This window comes from Centropristis striata, chromosome 12 (genome assembly GCF_030273125.1).
Source record: "Centropristis striata isolate RG_2023a ecotype Rhode Island chromosome 12, C.striata_1.0, whole genome shotgun sequence".
Lineage (NCBI taxonomy): Eukaryota > Metazoa > Chordata > Actinopteri > Perciformes > Serranidae > Centropristis > Centropristis striata.
In genome coordinates this window covers 3,755,813-3,781,075 of record NC_081528.1, presented here as the reverse complement: position 1 = coordinate 3,781,075, position 25,263 = coordinate 3,755,813, and the positions used below count along the sequence as shown (strand labels likewise).

General features: G+C 37.4%; 2 protein-coding genes, 2 long non-coding RNA genes and 1 other non-coding gene across 5 annotated transcripts; all 5 read left to right on the top strand.

Moving 5' to 3' along the window:
- Window positions 1-1,270: 1,270 nt before the first annotated feature.
- Window positions 1,271-10,250, top strand: spdl1 (spindle apparatus coiled-coil protein 1). The gene is made up of 14 exons (XM_059346498.1): window positions 1,271-1,284; window positions 1,939-2,100; window positions 2,550-2,726; window positions 3,590-3,784; window positions 3,921-4,070; window positions 4,954-5,052; window positions 5,175-5,285; window positions 5,742-5,885; window positions 6,582-6,688; window positions 7,316-7,436; window positions 8,038-8,104; window positions 8,218-8,421; window positions 8,527-8,596; window positions 9,882-10,250. The coding sequence occupies exons 2-14, from the start codon at window positions 1,939-1,941 to the stop codon at window positions 10,042-10,044; spliced, it is 1,770 nt and encodes a 589-aa protein (XP_059202481.1). The 5' UTR covers window positions 1,271-1,284; the 3' UTR covers window positions 10,045-10,250.
- Window positions 10,251-11,224: 974 nt separating this feature from the next.
- Window positions 11,225-13,448, top strand: LOC131981877 (uncharacterized). Its single transcript, XR_009395327.1, has 3 exons — window positions 11,225-11,301; window positions 12,097-12,188; window positions 13,392-13,448. It is a non-coding gene; the product is annotated as an uncharacterized LOC131981877 (long non-coding RNA).
- Window positions 12,331-12,527, top strand: LOC131982412 (small nucleolar RNA SNORA74). The gene has a single exon (XR_009395398.1). It is a non-coding gene; the product is annotated as a small nucleolar RNA SNORA74 (small nucleolar RNA).
- A 175-nt stretch (window positions 13,449-13,623) lies between the features above and the next one.
- Window positions 13,624-14,133, top strand: LOC131981878 (uncharacterized). Its single transcript, XR_009395328.1, has 2 exons — window positions 13,624-13,687; window positions 13,951-14,133. It is a non-coding gene; the product is annotated as an uncharacterized LOC131981878 (long non-coding RNA).
- A 3,037-nt stretch (window positions 14,134-17,170) lies between these two features.
- hvcn1 (hydrogen voltage-gated channel 1) lies at window positions 17,171-24,368 on the top strand. Its single transcript, XM_059346564.1, has 6 exons — window positions 17,171-17,237; window positions 19,441-19,661; window positions 21,057-21,161; window positions 21,250-21,481; window positions 23,041-23,153; window positions 24,201-24,368. The coding sequence occupies exons 2-6, from the start codon at window positions 19,488-19,490 to the stop codon at window positions 24,255-24,257; spliced, it is 681 nt and encodes a 226-aa protein (XP_059202547.1). The 5' UTR covers window positions 17,171-17,237; window positions 19,441-19,487; the 3' UTR covers window positions 24,258-24,368.
- The last annotated feature ends 895 nt before the right edge of the window (window positions 24,369-25,263 follow it).

The window sequence follows — 25,263 nt, the reverse complement described above, 5'->3', positions numbered from 1 at the left end:
AAAGCAAATAGAAAATAAACAGATAAAGCAGCAGCATCAGAAATGAATCAGCGAAGTGTTCCAGCTGCATCAGTGAAGTCAGCAGGGATCCAAAGTGTGGCGGTGGAGCACTGAGCTGCACTGATGACTTGTAATTGAGCTCCAGGGATCAGCTTTCAGCACAGTGCTTCTATAGTTTCATTGGGTTTATTTATGCTAGGCTTCCTATTATGTATTAAGTTGGCCCATGCAAATATTCACTAACAGTTCATCTAAAGGTCAGGTATATAATGCATTCATAAGACATTATAATGCATTTGTAAGGCTTTATAAAAATCTGTCTATAAATGTTGATCATCCTTCATGACCACTTACACAGAATGTTATCTTACAGGGTAATTAAAGGTTAAATATGAAAAACACACACAATGACACTTTGAAGTAACATTAATGCTCATGATACTTGTCATGTCATGTTTCTGACAGGCTTGTGTCACTCTTAAGTAGACACCTTCAAAATAAAGTGTTACCATATCTTGCTTAAGTCACAAAGGCATGTTCAAAAAAATAATTTATTTCTCTTAAGTTACATAATTTACACACAGTGTTATTAATATGCCAATAGCCATCCTTTGTTACATCCTTTTTGAGTGAAATGAGCAATAAATGTCATATGTTACAATTTTGGTGAAGTTTTTTGTGTTTCCTGCAAAACTTGAAAAAATGAGTTAGGCGATTATTTTAACAGGGTGACGAAATGTATTTAATTATTTATATTTGTATGTAAAATGCTATTATTTACACTATTGTTTCCACCTTTTCCCATTAATCATTTATTTATCTTAATTTTGTTATTATTATTACTTTATTAATTTTATTATTCTTCTTTTTATCAGTATTATTATTTTATCTCCTTATTTTCCTGTCAATCTACTAAAACATTTATTTATCTTAATTTTATTATTATTATTATTATTATTATTATTATTATTATTATTATTATTATTATTATTATTACTACTTCATTCATTTTATTTATTCATTTATTCATTTATTCATTTATTCATTTATTCATTTATTCATTTATTCATTTATTTTCAGTATTATTATTTTCAGTATCATTTTCCTGTCAATCTACTGCTCCACACTCCAGTCAGTAGGTGGCGGTAATGCACCTGTACCGCCAATAAAACACAAAAGAAGAAGCAGAAGAGGGCAAACTCTCGTCTCGCGATACTTCAGGCACGGGATCTGGATTCAAACGGCTGCGGCGGTTTGACAGACAGACGACTGATCGGCAACAAGGTAACAGAATGTGTTTATGTGTTGTTCTTGTCATATATTGTTCGTTTTTATAACCTCAGAAGAAAACCATGTCAATAAATGTTGTCTAGAGTTGATTAGTCGCCCGTTACGGTGTTTTGTCAGGCGAAAAACAAGCTGGAAGACACGTTAAAGCGCCATTGTTGTCGAAACAGTAACTGACACCAGAACTAAGAGAGATGACGTTAAGACATGATATAACTTTATTTATCCCGCAGTGGGGACATTTAGTTGTCATAGCAACTAAAGATTCAGACACATAGATATGGAAAAGAGAATAAAGAATGTAAAAAACATAAGGCACATACTGCCCTACAAAGTCTAACTGCAGTAACTACATTGTTGGTCGAAATTGAGTTATAACTAATAATGAACTCCTTGATGTCTGTTTTATCTTGTGACAAAGTTTTATATTTCAACTTGGCTTTATTTCAGAGAAATCACGATGTAAAACTTGCAGTAACTACAAAATCCAACTCAAAACCAAAGCAGACAGCAGCAATTGCTGCAATGTTAAATAAGTTGTTGCATGTAGCAATTCATAAATATATGTAGAGATATACACAGTAAGTGGTATGAACTAATCTAACTTTTAAAAGTCGCAGGTAACCTTACTTGAGATTTACACCTTTTCAGATGGAAGCAGAGCAGGAGATGGAGCGTCTGAGGAGCCAGCTGAGGGAGAAGCAGGAGCAGGTCCACCAGGCTGCTCAGGCTGGTCTGGATCTCCTCAACCAGCAGATGGAAATGCAGAACCGACTGGACGAGCAGAGAGTGGAGATGACCAACGCACTGGAGGTAAGACTTTAGATTCTTTAGATACTTTAGATGTGTCCAGATGTGCAGATATCAGGCTCTGCTATAGTACGGAGCTCATTGTTAACAGCCAGACCAAACTTGGCACTATCAGTACACTCTCTTTTCTCAGTAAAAAAAATATTACAAATATTAGAGGCTCAATGCTGGTAATAAATTCCACAGAAACCATATTTTCTGTTCTCACTTATTGGTTCCTTCTAGTAGCAATAAAAGAACCCTCCTTAATCTGACTGAGCTCTTTTCAATATAGAACTGGTTTCACTCCTTTGAACTTGGTGTCCAAATATTTTCTCACATTTGCAAACTCAGAAACGCAGCACAGAGGCCAGGAAAGCTGTTCACAGAGACGTCTGGGTTGGTCTGAATTGTTTCAAACCTGTCTGTCTGTTTGTGTGTGTGTGTGTGTGTGTGTGTGATGTGTGTCACAGGCTCTGGAGCAGGAGAAGTACTCTCTTCAGAGGGAAGTGGAGCTAAAGACTCGGATGCTGAAGTCCCTGCAGTCAGACTACGACTGTGTGAAGAAGCAGCAGGGACAGCAGTTTGAGGAGAAACAGGAACAGCTGGAGAGGAGCCACAGTGCAGCGCTCAACGAGCTCAACAACAAGGTACAAAGAAATGTTTAGAATAAAACTTCTGGTCCCTAAAAGAGAATAATGTAGTATAGACATCAGGATACTAATGTGCTGTTCTCTACTCTGTGTGAGCTCAACAACAAGCTGTTAATAAGTTCTTACTTTTAAATTACAATTTGGCTGCCAACTATTGAATCAAGATAAAACAAGTATTGCACCACAGTCTGTTTCTTGTGTTATAAATCCAGTCAGCCTGTTCCCTTTACAGCGGTGTGTTTGCCTGTTTTTTTTCCCTGGAGGGGGGGGCAGATCATTTTGCGTAACGAATGAAGCAGCGCCAAAGATTCAAATCATTCACCTCACTTCAGGTGCTTCGTTGTGATGCACCAAGCCTCGAACGCCACCGGTCACATGATCACCGAGCTCTGATACAAGCCTCAACACCAGGGGTCTCAAACTTGCGGCCCGCGGGCCAATTGCGGCCCTTGTGATGATATTTTGTGGCCCTGACTTTGATATGAAAGTTTTTGGTAATTTTGTGTATTTTTTTTTAGTAATTTTGTGTCTTTTTTAAATAACTTTGTCTTTTTTTTGTCATTTTGTGTATTTTTTTCAATAACTTTGTCTTTTTTTGGTCATTTTGTGTCCTTTTTTGTAATTTTGTGTCTTTTTTTTTGTCATTTTGTGTCTTTTTTTGGTTATTTTGATACTGCCTCCAGCGGCCCCCAGGTAATTTGAGTTTGAGACCCCTGCTCAACACAGTGTTTCGAACCAGTCCGCTTCAGAAGAGTGAAACAGGCTTCAGAGCCTCAGTGTCAAACGGCCCATCTCTAGTAGCACCATATCAAGTTCCACAGACTAACCCTTACCTCTGTGTCCCCTGTCCCCTGTCCCAGGTGCTGAGGCTGCAGTCGGCTCTGGAGGAATCTCAGCTGAACCAGAAACAGCTGCAACACAAACTGGAAGTTCAGACTGAGACTCTGAACAACAAGATGGAGGAGCTGAGAGCTCTGAATGAAAACACCCAGAGCTCCATGACTAGTGAGATGATGGAGGTGCAGAACAACATCATGGAGCTGGAGGACATTAAGGTGAGGGGGGATCATCAGGGACACTGTAATATAAATCACCTTGACCTTTGTGTCATCTGCTGCTGATCTCAGCGAGTTTCTCCGTCAGCTGTGGTTATATTATTATTCATCAGTCAGGTGAATGTTTGTCCACCAGGTGGAGCTGGAGCAGACGCTGCAGGAGTCTCGCTTCAGAGAGCAGCAGCTGCAGCTGACCAACAGCAGCCTGCAGCGCCAGCTGGAGCAGGTCACAGAGGAGAAGGAGGAGCGGGAGAAGGAGGCCGTTTCCTGTTTTAATGCACTAGAGGTAAAAGGACAGCCTTACAGCTTATATACATGAGCTTATACTAGGGCTGGGCCATATGGATCAAAAGTCATATCCTGATATACACTACCGGTCAAAAGTTTTAGAACACCCCAATTTTTCCAGTTTTTTTATTGAAATTCAAGCAGTTCAAGTCAAATGAACAGCTTGAAAGGGTACAAAGGTAAGTGGTGAACTGCCAGAGGTAAATAAAAAAAGGTAAGCTTAACCAAAACTGGAAAATGATGTACATTTCAGAATTATATAAGTAGGCCTTTTTCAGGGAACAAGAAATGGGTTAACAACTTAACTCTTTTTTTAGTCATTTTTTGTCATTTTGTGTCTTTTTTTGGTCATTTTGTGTCTTTTTTTAGTCCTTTAGTCCAACATAAAATGTGATTTTGAATCTTTTTTTTACTTTCAAAACACTATCATGCTCAATAAAGAATTTTAAATTTTGCAAATGTGCATTCATTTCACACTGAGACACTGAGTACACTGAGACATTAAACTGCATAATTTTCAATTAAATTCTGGAAAAGTTGGTGTGTTCTAAAACTTTTGACCAGTAGTGTATTTAGGCTGAATATTAATATACGATATATATCACAATGTTTTTATTGCAAAGTGAGAGAAAATGTCCAGTCAAAGTCAAATATGACATGTCACAAGTAGTTTTATTGAAACCGTTTATTTAAGTGAACATAAATACTGTATAGCAACAGGAGTAGCTTTTTTTTTTTTTTTTTGGAAGGGACTTACTGAGACTGCTTCGTGGAGTTATGATGCAACAAAGCATCGCTCTGCTGTCTGATTATTCACTCTAAGTGTGTCTGTGTGTCTGTGTATGGCCGTGCTGTAAGTCTTTGCGTCTCTCTCTTTACAGAAATCTCGTGAAGCAAACCGGGACCTCCAGGTGGAGCTGGACCAGGTTCTACAACAGGCCCAGGATCCCAACAGTAAAGGCAACTCTCTGTTCGCTGAGGTAAAAACTTTACAGGAAACCAGCAGCAAGGAAGGAAGGAAGGAAGGAAGGAAGGCTCTGTCTTCACCATCCATCATTATACACCTAAATATGTGTTGTAAAGTGTTAACTTGTTGTTGCAGTTGGAGGATAAGCGTGCTGCCATGGAGAGACAGCTCATCAGTATGAAGGTCCAGTATGTGTCCCTGCAGAAACAATACGCATTCAGCAAACAGCAGCTGCAGCGCATGAAGGTACGTCAGCTAGAAACATCAACTGTTGCTGGTTTGTAACAGGAGTGACAGCTTAGATCAGGGTTGGTACGGGTGCTTGGAGTCCTTGAAAATGCTTGAATTTAAATTTTGTATTTTCAAGGTTTAAAAAGTGGATAAAGTGCTTGTAAATGCTTGAAATTCTTACTGTATTTCTCTTGCAATCTGACTATATCTATCTATAGACTGTAGATAATCACATGTTCAATGTAAAAAATAATGAGTAGCCTATCTGAAATGAAGAGCGTTCCTCCTAAAAGTGTAATACCATCTCTGTTGGTATGGTTCAGTGAAATCTCCCCTTTTAGTATGTAAGTACTCATCTAAAACATGCAACTTACAACAGGTGTAAGATGCTGGAAAAGCTTTAAAAAAGCGTGAATTTGACCACTGCTTAAGTGTACGGACCCTGTTGATGTGTTGTGTTGTGTGGTGCAGGTCCAGATCGCCACTCTGATGCAGCTGCAGGGCTCCAGGGCCGACCCGGCTCAGCTGGAGAGGCTGCAGGCCATGCTCGCTGAGAAGAACGGAGAGATCCAGAACCTCACCACCAAGCTGCAGAGTTATCATCACAACTATCACGTAAGACATGGCTCTCAAACTCTTGGCCCGCGGGCCAATTGCGGCCCTCGTGACAATATTTTGTGGCCCCCACCTTGATATGAAAGTTTAATGTGAGTTTTATATGAATGGCACTTTACAGTGTTGTGGGTGGAAGGTCCCTTTTATTACTTTTTTGGTAATTTTGTGTCTTTTTTAAAAATAATTTTGTCTTTTTTTTTTATAATTGTGTGTCTTTTTTAATAATTTTGTGTCTTTTTTTAAATAATTGTGTCTTTTTTGGTAATTCTGTGTCTCTTTTAAAAATAATTTTGTGTCTTTTTTTATAATTGTGTGTCTTTTTTAATAATTTTGTGTCTTTTTTAAATGTGTCTTTTTTAATAATTTTGTGTCTTTTTTTAAATAATTGTGTCTTTTTTGGTAATTCTGTGTCTTTAAAAAAAATAATTTTGTGTCTTTTTATAACTGTGTCTTTTTTGGTAATTTTGTGTCTTTTTTTAAATAATTTTGTGTCTTTTTTCAAATAATTTTGTGTCTTTTTTTTATAATTGTGTGTCTAATAATTTTGTGTCTTTTTTTTAAAATAATTGTCTTTTTAGTAATTCTGTGTCTGTTTTTTGGTAATTTTGTGTCTTTTTTCAAATAATTTTGTGTCTTAGTAATTCGTATTTAGTAATAAAGTGTATTGTGTGTGTGTGTATATGTGCTTGTGTGTAGGTGATGTTGAAGTCCCAGCCAGCTAATCCGTCTCCAGCTGGCAGCAGTGACGTCCAGGATGAGACGTACTACACCGACCTGCTCAAGATGCAGCTCAGCAACGCTGTGTGAGTTTAACCGCCACCACCTCAACTCATCCAGTCTAACACTTTGGTTTGTTTCCTCTGTAATGGAGAATAAAGCGCATTTAAAAACACCAAAACCATTCGATACTTCAAGGCCTCTGTGGTCTGATAAATGAATACTGTGATTTAAAGGAGAGAATCTGTATGAGCTGAGTGATAGAAGTCATCGTAGCATGTGAGACACACTGTCTTGTCTACTAGGATAAATTACCATAAATACTTTTTTTTAAATCTCGCAAACCCAAAAACTGAACTTTTAAGAGGACGAAAGTGGATACAGACGTATACAGATGTGAGACATCAGCAGTTAAGAAAGTAGAAAGTGGATAAATCATAAAGTGATGCAGTATTAAGTGGCTTAGCTTTCTGGTAGACATAGAGAGCTAAAATAATCATATGATATCTTTAAATATAATAGTTTTAGATTAATACTGCCCACTTTGCATCTGTGGTGTCGGGATTATGAGAATTTGGTTCCAAAATTCAACCTCGCAAAGAAGAAAAATGACTTACGGGTCACAGAAACACGTAGTTGAAAGGAGTTTATTGGCTTCACAATAGATTTGTCTTCTTTACTTTGTCTAAATCTGTGTGTTTCCTGTTTGTCAGTTCGGATGCAGAGCGTCTGGGAGACGAGCTTTCCCTGCAGAGGATGAAGTCGTTGTCAGAGAGCCAGAGAGCTTTAGAGCTGGAGAGGAAACTCTTCTCTTCTGACCGGCTGCTCAAACAGGTAACAGATCATCTTTTGTCTTCTGTCAACAGAAAGAAAATGTTTCTGCCAGTCAGATATAGAAACCGTTATATGTTACGGAACAACTTAGAAATGTCCGAGGTAAAAGTACACCTCCACTTTTTATCTATTCTTTAGCCTTCAGTTATAACTAGTGACTGCCAACAGTATAAAACAATATTTTTTTTTACAATTCAAAGTTTTTATTATATTTTTCATTATTACAACATACAAACGAACATCAAACAAAACAGACAGGATGGAGGTCATAAAAAATAAAATAATAATAGTAAATAAAATAAAATAAAATAAAATACAAAATCTGAAGATAAATTAACTAAAAATAAGACCGGCAGGTGAGTAGGCAAGGCAGGCAAATTAACACATCTGTCTGATAAAACTATCCCATTTTTCTTTTATCATTTCATTTTCACAATTTAATCTCCCCAACATCTTCTCACACGCCACAGTTTTCCACAGACTCAATGTGGGAGCTTGGGGTTCCCGTGCACAAGTTATTAGGCCAGTTTTTAATATTCTATTATAAAACAATATTCTCCTGCTGGTGAGATGAGTTTCACATTCTGTCTCCCTGCTGCAGACTCAGAGCGACAAGATCAAACTGCAGCTGCGAGTCGAGGAGCTCCAACACAAGTATGAACCCAAAGGTGAGTAGAACAACGACAGAGGTGCTGAGGAGAGAAACCAGACGGCTGGTCGGATGCAGAAACGTTTCTTATCACGGCACGACTCTAACTTTGCTGCAATATTTTGTCTCTAGAGGCCAAAAAGAATCCGATCCAGAAGAAGAAGAAGAAGGAGAAGCTTCCTGTCGACATTGTTCCCCCCTCTGAGGAACCCACACATGTCAAGGGAGAGCCGGTTGTTGCCGTGGAGATGGACGTCATAGATGCTAAGGCTACGAAGGCCTCAGACCCTGAAGAGGACACTCGTCCTCCAGCCGAGGCAGTGAGCTCCACACAAGGTGAGAACCACAGGATGGAAAACTAACAGCAACATGGAGGAGATGCAGAGTCTAATGTGATGTAGAGGTGCTGTCAATCATTGCTGGTGTGTGTTGTGTGTCCAGAGCCCGAGCCACGACCTGCCAAGTGTGTGAAGATCAGTGGAGATGAGCCTGTTGTCATTCCAAACCCCAGGTCAGTATTTACTGCACATTTTATAAAAAAACACAGAAGAGCCAATAGAAACGACTCTTTTTCAAAAAAGCGACTAGTGACAAATCTAGCATCTTTTTCTGGTGTTTTGGAGACTCGTTCCTACTCTTTTTAACGAGTAGCGCCGTCCCAAAGCACTCACAAGCGGCCCAGTCCTCCTGCAGAAGTCTCTACCAGCTGCAGTCAGAGCAGGAGATGTTAACCCCTCAGCGTCCAGTCTGCACCAGTCTGCAAATGAATCACACGTGCAAAATCACCGCCTCAGCCGTATCCAATCAGCATCCACTAGTTAGTAGCGGCTCAGAAAGTACCGACCCGAGTCAGGTACTTTCTGAGCCATGAACCGGTGAAGTTGGGCGGATCCTCTTTCCCAAGCCACACCCATGAGAAAAAAGTTTTGAGAAAAAAATTTGAGAAAAAAATTGCAAATTTACTAGATTTAAGTTGCAAATCCACAAGAAAAAAGTCACAGATTTAAGAGATTTAAAGTGGCAAATCTGCGCGAAGAAAGTCGCAGATTTATGAGAAAAAAAGTGTGTGGGGGAGGGGAGCAACTTTTTTCTTGCAGATTCACCACTTTAAATCTCATAAATCTGCATATTTTTTTCTCGTAGATTTGCCACTTTAATCTCGTAAACTTTTTTCTAAAAATATTCCCCCCCTCACCCAAGTCCGTATGTTTTTTTTTTTTTTTTTTTTTTACACATTCTGGTTGTATGTAGTATCCTCCAATATTCTCTAGGGTTGAAATTTGGAATTTGCAAGTATTTCAATGAGTGCCCTATTTGGTTAAGTTTGAGTCGAGTTCCAAGATTGTCTCAAGTCAAAGAGCTGAAACAGAAATAAAAAAGGTCTACATCAAACATAATGACCAAAATTTACACAAACTGACCAAAGACTAAAGTCAGCTTTAATAATGTGCTTGTTCCATTTCTTTATATGCATGGTTGACATTCTTTTTTAAAATATGCAGTCCAAGTCAGTCATCAGAGCGAGAGTCAGGTTCTGAGTCCCACAAATTGTGTTCTGAGTCATCAGTGTGAGTTCGAGTCGAGTCACGGAAATTTGGCTTGGGGTCCTGACTCGGTAGTATTAAAAAATGTTGTTTCTTTGAATCAGATGTCTTTTGCTACGACAGAAACTCCTGAGACTTGTTTTATCTCATGAAATTACTTATTTGGTGTGCAAGAGAAACACTGCAGCATACTGTCGATGGAAACCAAAACTAAAGAAACTAATACGTTTTAATAACTGTTTGTGTCTTCAGCTCTCCTCAGACCGACTGTAAGGAGAAGAAGGAGAAGGAGATAAAGACGGAGGAGAACCAGCAGCAGAACAAGAGAGAGGAGAGGAGAAAGAAACCAAGATCAGTGGAGGTGATCCACGTCGACTCTAAGAGCAGCATGGAGAACCAGTGTGCTCAGCAGTAGCACTCACACCCATCTCTCTCTCTCTCTATATATATATATATATATTATATATGTATATGAATGCTGCTATAATGTCTGTAAAGATAGTCTGTATGTTTTTCATTCATTCAAATATTTTTATTTTTTCTGCTGATTAGACTGTATGTCCTCTTTTCTGTCAATATATATGTACATTTTACTGTATTAAAAACATTTTTAAACACACAGTCTTCTGTGTTCACTTCAGTTTTGTCAAAGTTGCAACAATAGAAGATATCTGAAATATTTTTATATGAATTAAATCCCATAATATGTATCTAACACTACTTGCTGCTGCAAGTGGGGCTGCAAATGCAAGCAAAAACGTATAAAAACACGTGTTAATTAGATTATATCTGTGACTCAAAAGTGGCCTTGATTCCCACTTGAAGTTTATTTTTGATATTTGTGGTATGTGACTTTCATTGTTGCTGTACAGAACTTTTAACTATGTAGATTGAAACAGTTATAAGTGACACAACAAGGAGAGTTTTCTTTTAACCGTAATGCCTCACTCGACTTTTTCTTCTTCTTAATGTTTATCATTTTCATTATAAATACAGGCATAAGAGCTTTATTCCGACCACTTGGACATATTGTACGCACACCTAGAGAGGGAGGAAAACAAAACAAACAAACACACTGAAATAAAACTACAAACGATAACTAACTGAAACTGCATTGTGTGGTTACAAAACTAACTAAACTTATAGTGAAAATGTCCTTTGTTTTCGTCTTTGTCAACTTTTTTCATACGTTAACCTTTTTGGTTGGAATTAAATCTATTTCATCTATCTGGTTTTATGAATTAATAAACTTATTGGGGCTGAGATGGATAAGACAAAGGAAATAAAGGCAAGATTTATTGTGACTTTTTTTTAATCTTGCACCCAACAAATACCCCATTACAAAAAAACTAAACTAAAACTTAGCATTTTCCAAAAAAGAAACAATTAAAACTAGCAAACTTACTCTAAAAACTCATTAAAACTAACTGAATTTGAAAACAAAAAATCACAACGAAATTAAAATCAAAACTAAAAAACTGCCTCTTTTTCTTGTTCAGGAGAACATAGGCTAGTGTTCCATCTGCTTGTATGACGATTTATGGGAGAAGTACGTTTCCCATGATGCATAGCGGCATTTCACTCTATAAATTCCTGCGTAACTTCCGCTCAGTCTCTGTCTTCCAGCTCCATGATGGGATACAGACGGATGTTCAACTCTTTGTCTGCTAATGTAAGTATTTAACCTTTTATGGTGTAAAACTAATAATAACTTGTGTTATTAGCTGTCATAATGAACTGTTTGAATTTTCAAAGATCTAATTACCGTAACTGATTAAAAAAAACGCATATGAAAGCAAACTAAAGCATGTGAGTCCATTAGAGGGGCTTGGTGCTAGCTGCTAGCTGCTAACGGTAAAGTAGCTATAACTCCATGCTTCGTCCTGCAGAAATAACGGTGCAAAAGTGATTCGAAAACAAACTTTAAACCCCAAAGTGTTATTTGGAGAAATGGAGAAGGAGTGCAACGTGCTAGCTTTCCTCCTTTAACCACTCTACTTGCGTAAAGCTAATACGTTAGCATTTAGCCACGTAATGCTAACACGTTTTCAGCTTTCAGCACTGAATGCTGTGCTAGGGTTAAACTACGAGTTTTAGTGCATAGAGGTTAACAAATTAGTTGTAAGCCCTGGAAACTCAATGATATTTTTTAAATTGTAAAGATAATTTACCACGTGGTGTCAAGCGTGAGGTAACTGCCATATTTTACTGGTATGAACCTCAGTAAAGCCATGTGGTTGACTTTATAAAGTTAAAGTAGGTTATACACTTCATAATTTTTTATCATGCATGGTGTTTGGCAAAATCAAAGTTGAAGACAAAATGCATTTTTAACTACTTAAACTGACTTTTGCTTTAATTTATGTACATGTTTCAAACATGGGTTGTGCAAAAGTGAGCAACTGTGTTTCACTCTTGGCTTGATCTTTATAATTGTGCATTAATATGATCATGCTTTCCCTTTCAGAGATGCTGGTTCTACTGCTGAGGTCCTGTGGCAGAGCAGAAACTATGGGATAGAGCTACTGACCGAGTCATGCCTTGCCTTTAGGTCTAAAGGTGAATATGAACAACTGAGATATTGCAGACTATCATTAGTCATGACATGCAGGATAAGTGAGATCAGAGGGGACTTTGTCCTTTAGGCGTGTTCCTTCTGGCTCTACTTTTATTGTAGCTTAATGGAACTGGTGGTTCCCGACCCAGCGCTCAGTCAGCTGACCAGGCCACGTGTCTGACTCGGTGTTACAGTGCTGGTAGAGAAAGTCTCAGTATCAGCTCTGAGCTCTGCAGGTTCTGTTTTAGAGTCTGTTGCTTCTGAGCTGCTGCTGAGCATGGCCCGACGAGAGTGGCCTGTCCTGATCCCAGCAGGTCAGGCCTAGTACAAGGCCGCACACTCACATACTGACACCACAACATGATGTCCTCCTCTTACTGTTTTATATGAACTAGTGGAGCTTTACTGTAGGTAACAGGGGCTGGATTCACTAAAGTGTTAAGATAAAACTAAAGAGAATTCTTAAGAAGAAAAAAATAGGATGTTCCTAAGAATGTTCTTAAATGCTATTCACCATTTTTTCTTAAGAACTGTAGTTTGTCTTAGGAACTTCTTAGTTTTCTGATCATTAATTTAGTATCAAATACAACTGCCTCAGTGATTTACTAAGAGCACATTGTAGCGTAATCTAGGAACATGTCAGACTGAAAAGACATTTCAATTACATGTCAACTACCAAAATAATTAGTCTAGGGCTAAACTAAATCTTAAAGAAATCAAATGAATGTCAAACAAATTTGTAAAGTAAATGCAAATAAAAAGATATTTTTTTTTTACTGTATCTGTTTTGAGACTGCTGAGGGATTCTCTTAAAGTTGTGAAGAAATATGAGAACTTTATTTTCAAGAATCTAATTTGTTCTCAAGTTCTATCTTAGGAAAACAAACATAAGAAACAATAGATCAGAATTTCTTCAGGAATACCAAATCTTTTGTCATAAGTGCAAAGTTAAGTAAGAAATGGCACTTAAGAAGCATTTTCTTCTTAATGCTCTGTGAATCCGGCCCCTGGTCTCTTGCACCTCCAGACTGGAGCCTTACCACCTTTTTCTTCTGAAGATTACATTTGGCTTTGCTTGTATGTTTGTTAAAATATCTCAGGCCTGTATATTTGGACTGAATAAAATCAAATGTTGCAGCAGAAGGGAATCTGATAAAATAGTTGCTTGTGCACACTTGTAACAGTTTTCCTTGAATGTGTTGCAGGTGGAGCCTTGATGAGTGTCTCAGTATGGGACTGACTGATGCTGCAGCCTGACTGACGGTGAGTGTAACACAACCTGTTGTACCTTTGTATGTTAACCCAACATGCAGTGATGACTCCATAAAACACATCATGCTGACAAACACCGTGGTGACCTATAAAGCCTGAGCAGCAGCAGACGGTCAGCAGAGCTCAGTGTGTTTCTGGTTTTACTGACTGCTTCATGTCTCTACAGCTGCAGCAGCATGTGAGCAGCAGCCTGCAGGGGGCAGCAGGGAGCTGAGCGGAGGCTGAGCTGGTATGTATGATGTCATGTACACAGTGATGCACAGTGTTTCTGTAGTGTAGACGGTGAACCCAAGCCTGTACTGCCGGGGCAGAGCTTTTATCTCTGCTGTGGAATCTTTTGCATTGGGAGAGAAACTCAGGACTTTTTGGCACAGGTTTCAGTAAACCCCATTTACCATAACCTGACTGAAGACCTGAGACATGTCTAATAGTAACAGTTACACTAAACTTGGACATGAGCTGTCTGCTAATACTTGTGTTTTATGTTTGTAGTGTGTAAAGCTGCCTGAGTGGATCACTTCCTGTCTCACTGCACCAGCTGACATGTGATGTCATCAGAACATAAACCTGGAGGAGCCTGGAAACGACTTGTCTTGTAAATTGATGCATAATGTCTGGAGGGCTGCATGTATCATTTATTTTGACAAATTTACGAAAAATAAAATGTCAAAATGCCATTTTGGGTTTGTTTTTTTGTTTTGCACTTTGCACCAATGGATGGAGAAGAGCTCTGATTATGGGTTCTTGTGTGATGAGTTTATATATGCACCAGTTTAGGGCTGTTTGAGATTCCCAGGATAATCAGTTTCTTGGTCACATAAATGTGTCCTAGAAGTTTGAAGTTACAACTTTATTTAAGTTTGTTTGGAGGAGCTGTTATAAACTGAATTCAGTGAAATGGTTTGCAGAAACTGGACATTTCATTTGTGTGCATAGAAAAATATTGCTACTTCAAAAAGATGCCACTACTATGAGATCCTGTTCAAAAAGGGGCTCATTATTTTCAGTAGTCTTAAAACATGTTTCCTGATTCAATGTAGACTGGTGGAGTGAGATATTTTGTATGTTTAAATATACTTTTTTTTTTTTTTTTTTTTTTTAACTAAACTGATCTTTTTCTTAAATCTTGATCTGAAAAGTAACTAAAGCTGTCTAAATGTGTAAAAGGTACAATATTTGCCTCAATGTAAATGCATATCAAGACTTCTCTTCACTGTAGCTGTTTTCAGACTGCTGAGGGCTTCTCAAAGTTGTGAAGAAATTAAACTTTTCAAGAATCTCATTGTTCTCAAGTTCTATCTTAGGAAAAAAGTTAAGAAATCAGAATTTCTTCAATACCAAATCTTAAATAGTCTTAAGAGCAAAGTAAGCATTTTCTTAAGAATACTTTGTGAATCTGGCCCCAGCACAGTGAAGATGAACAGAATGTAGCTGAATTTAATCTGAGTCCAACAGACTTTAGTTTACTCTAAACTAAGTAACCTCCTATAAAAACATCGGCATTTTACCAAGAAAAACAACCAGTTGTGATTTTTTGTCAAATTGCTGAAAAACAGTAACATGACAGGAAGCAGAGCTCGCTCTGGGAGATGCTAATTAGGGCTGCTCTTATACATCTGTTAGTTCAGCAAACTTCATCCAAAAATAGCTTTATTTGATCCTCGATGCAAGCATGAACAGATGATCTATTCTGTAATTAAGACTTCTAATAATTGGTCTAATATTTTTTTGAGGACTGTGTTTTTCTTCAAATAATAACAGTGGCATTAAGTAAACAATCTGCCATTTATGGGTTAAAATTCTGTAAATTTACCTCTAAAGTTCTGGCTGTAAACTCCATGAGGCCAGTTTCAGTTTGATGATGATATACCAAGTAAAACTGGAGACAAGCTCAAATAGATTTAGTATCAAATGATAGAACTGGATGGAACCCTCTTATATGTTAGATTTGACACCTTTGGTCACATTTGCAACATTTAAAATTCTTTATTGAGCACGATAGTGTTTGGAAAGTTAAAAAAAAGATTCAAAATCACATTTTATGTTGGGCTAAAGGACTAAAAAAGACACAAAATGACAAAAAGGAAGGACATTTTCACTATAATTTGTTAGTTTTAGTTTTGTAACCACAAAATACAGTTTCAGTTATTGTTTTTAAAAAAAACTCTAGTTTGTATTTTTATTTCAGTTAAAGAAAATGTATTTTCAATTCTAGTTTTCGTTATTTTGTTAGTTTTCGTTAACTATAATAACTTTGGGTCAAAAAGATTATGTAGTTTACTCTAAACTAAGTAATCTCTCCTATAAAAAAATGTCTTTACCAAGAAAAACAAAAGGTCATGTGATCATTTTCGTCACAAATTGCTGAAAGAGTAACATGACAGGATGCAGAGCTCCCTCTGGGAGATGCTGATTAGGGTTGCTGTTAACATCTGTTACATTCAGCTGGTAAATAACCACCAAAAACCACTAACAGGGAAGTCTATTGTAGAAATGCTACCCACCTAATAGTTGCCTTTTATTGGATTTTACTGGAAAACAATGCATTTTTTTTTTTTTTTGATGCCTCACTAGTGTGTTGTAGTGTAAACAGTGTTTATCGTGCATCATAAAAATAAATAAAAGGTTTTATGTGTAGTGTTTACATGTTACTATGAGACATAAAACCCTCCAGATTTTTAACCCTGTGGAGTGTCCAAAAGCTCCAAATAATCCAGACTTGTTGCCTCCATCAGACTAGAAAACAAAGCAGCGTGGAGCCCTACTGTAAATTTACCTCTAAAGTTCTGGCTGTAAACTCCATGAGGCCAGTTTCAGTTTGATGATGATATACCAAGTAAAACTGGAGACAAGCTCAAATAGATTTAGTATCAAATGATAGAACTGGATGGAACCCTCTTATATGGTAGATTTGACACCTTTGTTCACATTTGCAACATTTAATTTTTTTTATTGAGCATGATAGTGTTTGGAAAGTTAAAAAAAGATTCAAAATCCCATTTTATGTTGGACTAAAGGCCTAAAAAAGACACAAAATGACCAAAAAGACACAAAATGAGAAGACAGAATGACCAAAAAATACACACAGAAGAAGATACAAAATGACTAAAAATGACCAAAAAAAGACACAAAATGACTAAAAAAGACACAAAATGATTAAAAAACACGCACACAATGACCAAAAAAGGACACAAAATGACACAAAAATGAGAAATAAGACACAAAATGAGAAGACAGAAAGACCAAAAAAACAAACACAGGAGATACAAAATTACTAAAAAAGACACAAAATGACCTAAAAAAGACACAAAATGACTAAAAAAGACACAAAATGGCCAAAAAGAGAGAGAAAATGACTAAAAAAAGACACAAAATGACTAAAAAAAGACACAAAATGACCAAAAAAGGACACAAAATGACACAAAAATGAGAAATAAGACACAAAATGAGAAGACAGAAAGACCAAAATAACAAACACAGGAGACACAAAATGAGTAAAAAAGACACAAAATGACCAGAAGTGTTGCTGCAAACACACAAGACACAAATAAAATCGAGTCCCACTAGAATAAAAACCAGAGCTGATGACAGGATCACACACAGTCACGTCCTCCTGCAGGAGTCAGGACGACGTGTGTGTGTGTGTGTGTGTGTGTGTGTGTGTGTGAGCAGGTTTGGGGGTTTGGTTTGAAGACGGAGGCGGAGTTTTTCTCCTCGAAGTTCTCAGTTGAGTGTGAGAGAAGAGGAGAGAGTTTAGAGAGGAAAGAGGAGAAGAAAAGGTAAGAGATTTAATCCGATTAACGGTTTCTAGTCTACACAGTAACAGCAGCTGCTGCTGAAGCTTCCTGTAACCCTTTAAACCCTCTGACTTCATGTTAATGTCTCACCACTGTCACTAAAACGCTTGGTTGGCAAAAACTATGCAGACGGATGTTTTTATCACGAGTGTTCCCTCCTGTCCCACAGCTGCGACTCTTAAAGCTTCAAACTGCTGCACGGAGACATGAAAAATGTGTTGGGAAAGTTCAAACTGCTCTTTAGTTCTTCTTGTTTATGAGCTGCTGTCAACAATGTCTCCTCTAAACCTACTTCCCTCCAAAGATCCTTCATGGAAGCATGCAAACATGTATAACTGTTTGTGTTTGTATTTATTTATTTGCATCATAGGAAAGGACAATTACAAAAAAAGAGAGAAATGAAACAAGAATAGTAAGAACGGGAGAGGTTAAAAAACCTCTATGGGCTTATAAAAAGCACCTCCCCAAGAAATATACAAACATAAATCAACAACAACAACAATGAGAGAAAGCAACAACAAATAACAACAAAAAGGAAAGCAATACAAGTGCCATTTTATAGCACACATACAAAAAAGTCAGAAATAAAAACATGGGTGTGTATTTTCCAAAATAAAAGTTAAGACCAACCTCTTTTTGGATGCTTTCTGCAGTTAATGCACATTATGTTTTATGTCTTTTTTTAGTCTCTCATTTACTTTTAAACTGCCTCTTTGCTGTTAATGTTCCATATATATATATATATATATAGACACAAAATGACTAAAGAAATAACCAAAAATAATAAACATATGAACACCTTCTAATGCACAACATGAGTCAAAAATGACCTGCATTCATTCCTCATGTTATTTCATGCTGCTGTGTGTTTGAATATCTTTTTGTTTTTATTACAACAGATCATTATATCCATTTTTCCTTTCATACTTTATGAAGAAAAATAGATTTTGTATTATTACATCAAGTTTGGGTCAAAAATGACCTTGTGCATTAGAAGCGTAGTGATACAAAAAGGGTTTTTTATTCAGAAAGAAAGAAATGAAAACAAAAAATTAGGATGTATGATGATCAAAAACAAGTTATTTGAGGAAAACCTGCAATACTGAATGATGAAATTAATTTATTGCAAAGATATAGAATATAAAACCTAAGTCGGGTCATTTTTGTATCCATGTTGTGCATTAGAAGGTGTTTATATTTTGTGTGTCAAAGGGTTAAGAAGGTTGATTCTGATGTTTTTTGGTGCACGTCTTCCATCTCAACTATGAACAACTTCATGACTGTTTTCCTGTTGTCATTATGAAGCTGCAGCTTCCTGAGATGGTTTGATTTCTCAAGAACATGTTGCAAACCTAAAAAAAGCAGAAGTAAACTCTGATTGTCTAACAGATGGAGAAATCTCTCCAGATACTGACATTTACTACAGAGCTCAGGCTGCCACAAGGTTATAATAGTTTTGGATTTTTCATTTGTTTTAGTTTTAATTTTGTTGTGATTTTTTGTTTTCAAATTCAGTTAGTTTTAATGAGTTTTTAAAGTGAGTTTGCTAGTTTTAATTAGTCTTTATTTTTTGGAAAATGCTTAGTTTTTTTAAATTAGTTTTAGTTTTTTGTAATGGGGTATTTGTTGGGTGCCAGATATTAAAACGGTCACAATAAATGTTTCCTTTATTTCCTTTGTCTGATCCATCTCAGCCCCAATAAGTTTATTAAGTCATAAAACCAGATAGATGAAATAGATTTCATTTAAACCAAAAAGGTTTACATATGAAAAAAGTTAAAGACGAAAACAAAGGACATTTTCACTATAATTTTAGTCAGCTTTGTAACCACAAAATACAGTTTCAGTTAGTTATCGTTTTCTTAAAAACTCTCATTTTTATTTTTATTTCAGTGAATGAAAATGTTTTTTCAATTCTAGTTTTTGTTATTTGTTATTATAGTGATTCTTGTATATTACAGTATATTTTTGCTACAAACACAGTGCCAGTGTATTTTACAGTAAATTAATGTATTTTAAAAATAATTTTTTTAAAAATACAGTTTTTGCTGATATATACTTTAAGGTGTTTCATTGTTACTAACCCATTTATAGACATTTTTTTACAGTGTAAGTCGTAGCAGAAGCAGCTGTGTTGGCTTGTTGTGCAGCTTCTGATAAAGAGACTCTTCCATGTGTCCCCCAGGTGAGCTGAGGTGGGCTGGTCCTCCGTTGGTCGAGCCTGCAGCCGTCATGGCTCGCTACCTGAACTACTTCACCACTGTGGGAGACAAGCAGCAGGTCCAGTGGGAGGAAGAGGAGCTGCACGCCGTCAGTGAGGATCTGAGTCCAGCTACGGGACAGTTTCCTACAACTTTCAGCTTCAGGGAGTCGCTGCAAAGACTCTACAACTCTGAGCGCTTCCAGGTACGTACCGTAGTCTTTACAATGATTCTCTGGGTCGGGAATTACTGTGATGTGTCATTTTGAAAGCAAGTTTCATAGTTTCTCCACTTTCATGTCACTTCTGTGGGCACTGATGTGGAAACAATACCCAACCATTGCCAGAAACCCAAAGATATTCAAAGTTTGTTATTTTATTTAACATTTATTTAACCAGGAAGTATCCCATTGAGATTAAGAACCTCTTTTTCGAGGGAGCCCTGGTCCAGTTTTGTGGTACTTTTATGCATTTAAAAAACCTAAAACCGGTCGGTGGTGACCCTTACACAAGAGGAAGGTTAAAGAGAGTATCTTTGTAAGACTTTTATCAATAAATTCTAGCTTCTAAAGCATTTTGATGCTAGCCTGACTTGTAATAGGGAGAATGGGGCCTCACCTGTTCTTGTGCTGTGTTACTTTGGTGGGTGGGTACAATCTAGTGGGAGAAGAGGCTGCACACTGCTGTAAGATGTATTTCATTAGTGCACTAGGGGCACTAAGCACCAGACCAAACAGCTAATGGCATTGATAAAGGTAACAAGTGGTAGTGACAGGTAAAGCACCAGAAGGGACACAGTTTGTTATCAGAGCAAAGAGAGACAGAATGAAGAGTTTGTTTGCTTCGAACTGGAAATTAAATAAATCAAACGGTGAACTCCCGTATGGTGTCTCTCTCTCTGGACCATACGTGCCAAGTAGCATGACTACCTCAGTAAGGAAAGTGTTTATTTATTTAACCTTTATGTAACCAGGAAATATCTCATTGAGATTCAGAATCTCTTCTTCAAGGGAGCCCTGGCCAAGAGGCAGCACACACAAAATACAGTTACAGATTTACATAAGCCATAGACCTTAAACCAGGGGTCTCAAACTCAAATTACCTGGGGGCCACTGGAGGCAGTATCAAAATGACCAAAAAAAAGACACAAAATTACAAAAAAAAAAGACACAAAATTACTAAAAAAGACACAAAATTACCTAAAAAAAAAGATACAAAATGACCAAATAAAAACACAAAATTACGAGGGTGCGGGCTGTATGCGGCCCCCGGGCCTCCAGTTGCCCATCCCTGATTTGTACATATGAACCACCTCTATTTTTTTTATTTTGTAAAACAAAGAAAATCATGTATGAGAGGGTTAGATAGGTGAAACTCACATCACATTATCAGACTCATTGCAGAAGCAGATAAATCAGCCCTCTGCAGCCGTTTCAGGTCTAAAGTCAATGGTGCAGTATTTTATTTACTGCTTCAAAGGTGCATTGTTTGGATAGGAAGATGCGCCTACAAGTGCAAGTTCCATAGCTTGTTACACACACAGGAAACACACTGATGTGTAAGATCAGTCTCCTTTAAGTTGCTGTATTGTCTGTTTCTAGATCCTGGTGGTGTGTTTGGTCATCCTTGATGCCATCTTTGTTCTGGCGGAGCTGCTTATAGATCTGTCTGTTATTGAGCTGGACCATGGTCACCTGGCTCCTGAGGTGAGACTCAGATTCATCAGCTGACTCCAAGTATTCTGCCAGCTATTATAAAGACCTGTGTATTTACTGACACATGAGTTTCGTGCAGATATTCCACTACCTGAGCTTGGCTCTTCTCACGTTCTTCATGGTGGAGCTGGCTGGGAAGCTGTTTGCTTACCGCCTGGAGTTCTTCCAACACAAGTTTGAGGTGTTTGACGGTGTGGTGGTGGTGCTGTCCTTCATATTGGACATCGTGTTCATCTTCCATGAAGACGCCTTCGATGGGGTGGGTCTCCTCATCCTGCTGCGACTCTGGAGGGTGGCCAGAATCATCAACGGTCAGTACAGTTGCTCACAAGTATGTACATGTTCTCCTTCTGTTGGTTGGTGGCCAGAGTTTGTGCTCTAGGACAGTGATTCCCAACAGAGGGGCGCTAAAGATCCACGTGGGGTCACGAATCCCTCTTGATTTTAAGGGATGTTATAAATCTAATGTGTTAAATATAGACGAGTCAGCATTTAATTCATTAGTGGGACAAAAACAACTAAATAAGGGCTACGTTAAACGTTTATTCATTTATTTAAATAGAAAAATCACTATAGAAAAGTTTAAAAATAAAGGCTATATTGGGAGAATAAGGACATGTGTAACATCCCTCCTGCAGTATACACAGGTAACCTCACCTAGCGGTAACCTCACCAAGCGGTAACCTCACCTAGCGGTAACCTCACCTAGAGGTAACCTCACCTAACGGTAACCTCACCTAGCGGTAACCTCACCTAGAGGTAACCTCACCTAGAGGTAACCTCACCTAGAGGTAACCTCACCTAGCGGTAACCTCACCTAGAGGTAACCTCACCTAACGGTAACCTCACCTAGCGATAACCTCACCTAGAGGTAACCTCACCTAACGGTAACCTCACCTAGAGGTAACCTCACCTAACGGTAACCTCACCTAGTGGTAACCTCACCTAGTGGTAACCTCACCTAGCGGTAACCTCACCTAACAACAGAAACACAGAGCTAATGGAAAAATGGCGAAGCGTCAGGGAGACGAGAATGCTGAATATCTCAAAAAGAAAAAGAGAGGGTACCATGAAAGTCACATTGAGTTCGGCTTCATAGAAGCAACGGACAATGGGGGGGGTCCCCAAAGTTTACAATGGTAAAGATGTGGGTCCCTCAAGAAAAAGGTTGGGAACCAGTGATCTAGGAGGCTGAAATTTAACATGTGTGGATGCATGAGTGTATATATGGTCTCTCATTTACTTTTAATTAGGGGGGTGCTCTGCCTTGGCAGCATTGAACGTTAAGAGTCTCTGTGTCTTTTATGTCATGTTAGAGAGGGGCCAAAGAATTTTCATTGTCCAAAAATAGCGAAAAAAACCACCATATTATGGGATGTCCAAAAATGACCCCCTCAAAAAAAATGTCATACTTTCAAATAAGTCAAATTTTAAAATGCCTAAAAATGCTTTAAATGCGTCAATTATACTGTGTTGATACATATTAGAGCACAACATGGCCAGAAATTACAAAAAAAACCACCATATTATGGGATGTCCAAAAATGACCGTCTCTAAAAGAAGTCATATTATTGTATGTCGTTTTTTGTCCGAAAAGGTCAAAATATAGGATGCTTAAAAATGCTCGAAATGGCCCAATTATACTCTGTTGATACATGTGATAGTATAGTTTGTCCAAAAATAGAGAAAAAACACCATATTATGGGATGTCAAAAATTATCCCCTCAAAAGAAAGTCATACTATAGCATGTCTATTTTTTGTCAAAAATGTTCAAATTTTAAAATGTCTTAAAATGCTAGAAATGGCCCAATTACAGTCTGTTGATACATATTAGAGCATAACATGATGGATATGATGGTTGTGTTGCAGGTATCCTGCTGTCAGTGAAGACCCGAGCAGACCAGAAGATCCACAAGCTGAAAGAGAGCTACGACCACCTGGTTCAAAGAGTAACAGAGCTACAGGAACGCAGTGATAAACAGGTGAATCTTCATAACTAAAAATAAAGAAAAACAGTAAATTCTATGGGGTTTCTAATGCTTCATGAACTTTATTTTATGAGTCCACTCGATGCTGCTCTGCTAAACGAAGGAAAGCTCCTTTAGCCTTTTTCTTTAAACCAAGAGAAATAACTATTGGGGTCAACCAATACCCTTACCCTAATTGATCATTAAGCTTTAAAGGTATAGATCAAGATTTTGGACATTAAGTTGTAGAAATACTTGCCAGTAGTTTATTGGACACAAAGCTATCAGCTTACTTTCAGAACTCTGGTGTCAGAGTTCTGGTCGGTTCTGATTGCAGAATATGGTTCCGGCAAACTGGCAGAGTCACGAAGATACTCCACAAAACTACATAGACACTAAAAGGTCACCCATTCCACCACAAAACAATTGTGCTCATGCATATCATGAAAAAGCCATTGAATACAATGAGCGTGCATAGAAGTACAGCGTACAGCACGTATTATTGGAGTAAAACCTTGTAGTTTTGTGACTCTGCCAACTTGCCGGACCTATCTATTTTATGAGTAAGTTGCAAGTAAGTTAATAGTTTTTGCATCAACTACACGACTGGCAAGTATTTTAAACAACTTAATGTCCAAGATCCAGAATTGTCCCTTTAGTGGACATCACTAGTCCCCAGGGCTGAAGCTTTAGTTGAGACATTTTGAGGTCATTTGGCTACTTGGATGGACTTTATATTATACAATTAACAACTTTTTCACTGATTACAGTCCTTTTAGCCCCGAAAAGATATACATTTGACTAAAAAAGTGATAACTACAGGCTTCAGAATTGTATTTCAGCTCCTTATTCTCAGACAAAGTTTTATTACAACTCAGGATTCCTTTAGCAAACCGCTGAAGTCTCAGAACGTTTGTTTAAACGGGGAACCGGAGCAGTCAGACAGGCATCACAAGTATTTCTTAAATCAGAGCACCTTACTTTAACTAAGACAGAGATAATTTGATCTTTTTAATGAGGTCCAACATCAGACTGACTCTTGTCTCTCTCTACCTCTCTCAGGAACAAGAGAACCAGAAACTTCAAGCCCTCCTGAAGAAGCACGGCATAGATACTTAACTCATCAAGATAACTGTTGTGAAGCTACTGTTTAAAGGCATTTATACCACGTACCTTTCTGCACTATTGGCAAATTATACATTCCAGTATAAACGTTTGTTTTAGACCTGATTTCAGTATTCGTACTTCTTGTTTATGGATCATCAAGCGTTACTACGTTACCTGAAGAGGAATCATCTTTTTTATGTGTTAGTATCAGTAGATCTATATCCAGGTTTTATTACCATTTTCATGATGGAAACCAGTTAAAGGTCTGTGTATATCTAATGAATGTCAGATATTCAGATCGAGCTGTATATCAGCCTGTAAAGCTAGCTACCGTGCCTTAATCTCAAAGTTAATATTTGAAACATTCCTCTAAATGGATGAATTGTACATAAATCTAAATGTACATCTACTTAGTGACATTTAAAAGTATTGTATTATGTGTAAAAAAACAGATAATAAACAAATTGATTTCATTTATTAAAAAAACGTGTTAAATAATCTTTTTACAAACATCATATATTCACTGTATATGTCTCCATCTTGCTTCAAAGGGAGTCTTTGACAAAGTAATCGATAAGAATGAACAACAGATTTTTTTTTTACTATTCTTGTTCTGACAGTCATAGTATAGCATGTCGATTTTTGTCAAATATTGTCAAGTTTTAAAATGTCTAAAAATGCTAGAAATGGCCCAATTATACTCTGTTGATACGTGAAATAGTATAGTTTGTCCAAAAATAGCAACAATCACCATGTTATTATTATGGGATGTCCAATAAAAACCCCTTCAAAGAAAGTCATACTATAGCATGTTCATTTTTGTTTAAAATGGTCAAATTTTAAAATGCCTAAAAATGCTTCAAATGGGTCAATTATAGTCTGTTGATACACATTATAGCAAAATATGCCATAAATGACAGAAAAACACCATATTATGGGATGTCCAAAAATGACCCCCTGAAAAAAAGTCATACTATAGCATGAAGATTTCTGTCAAAAAATATTATACTCTATTGAT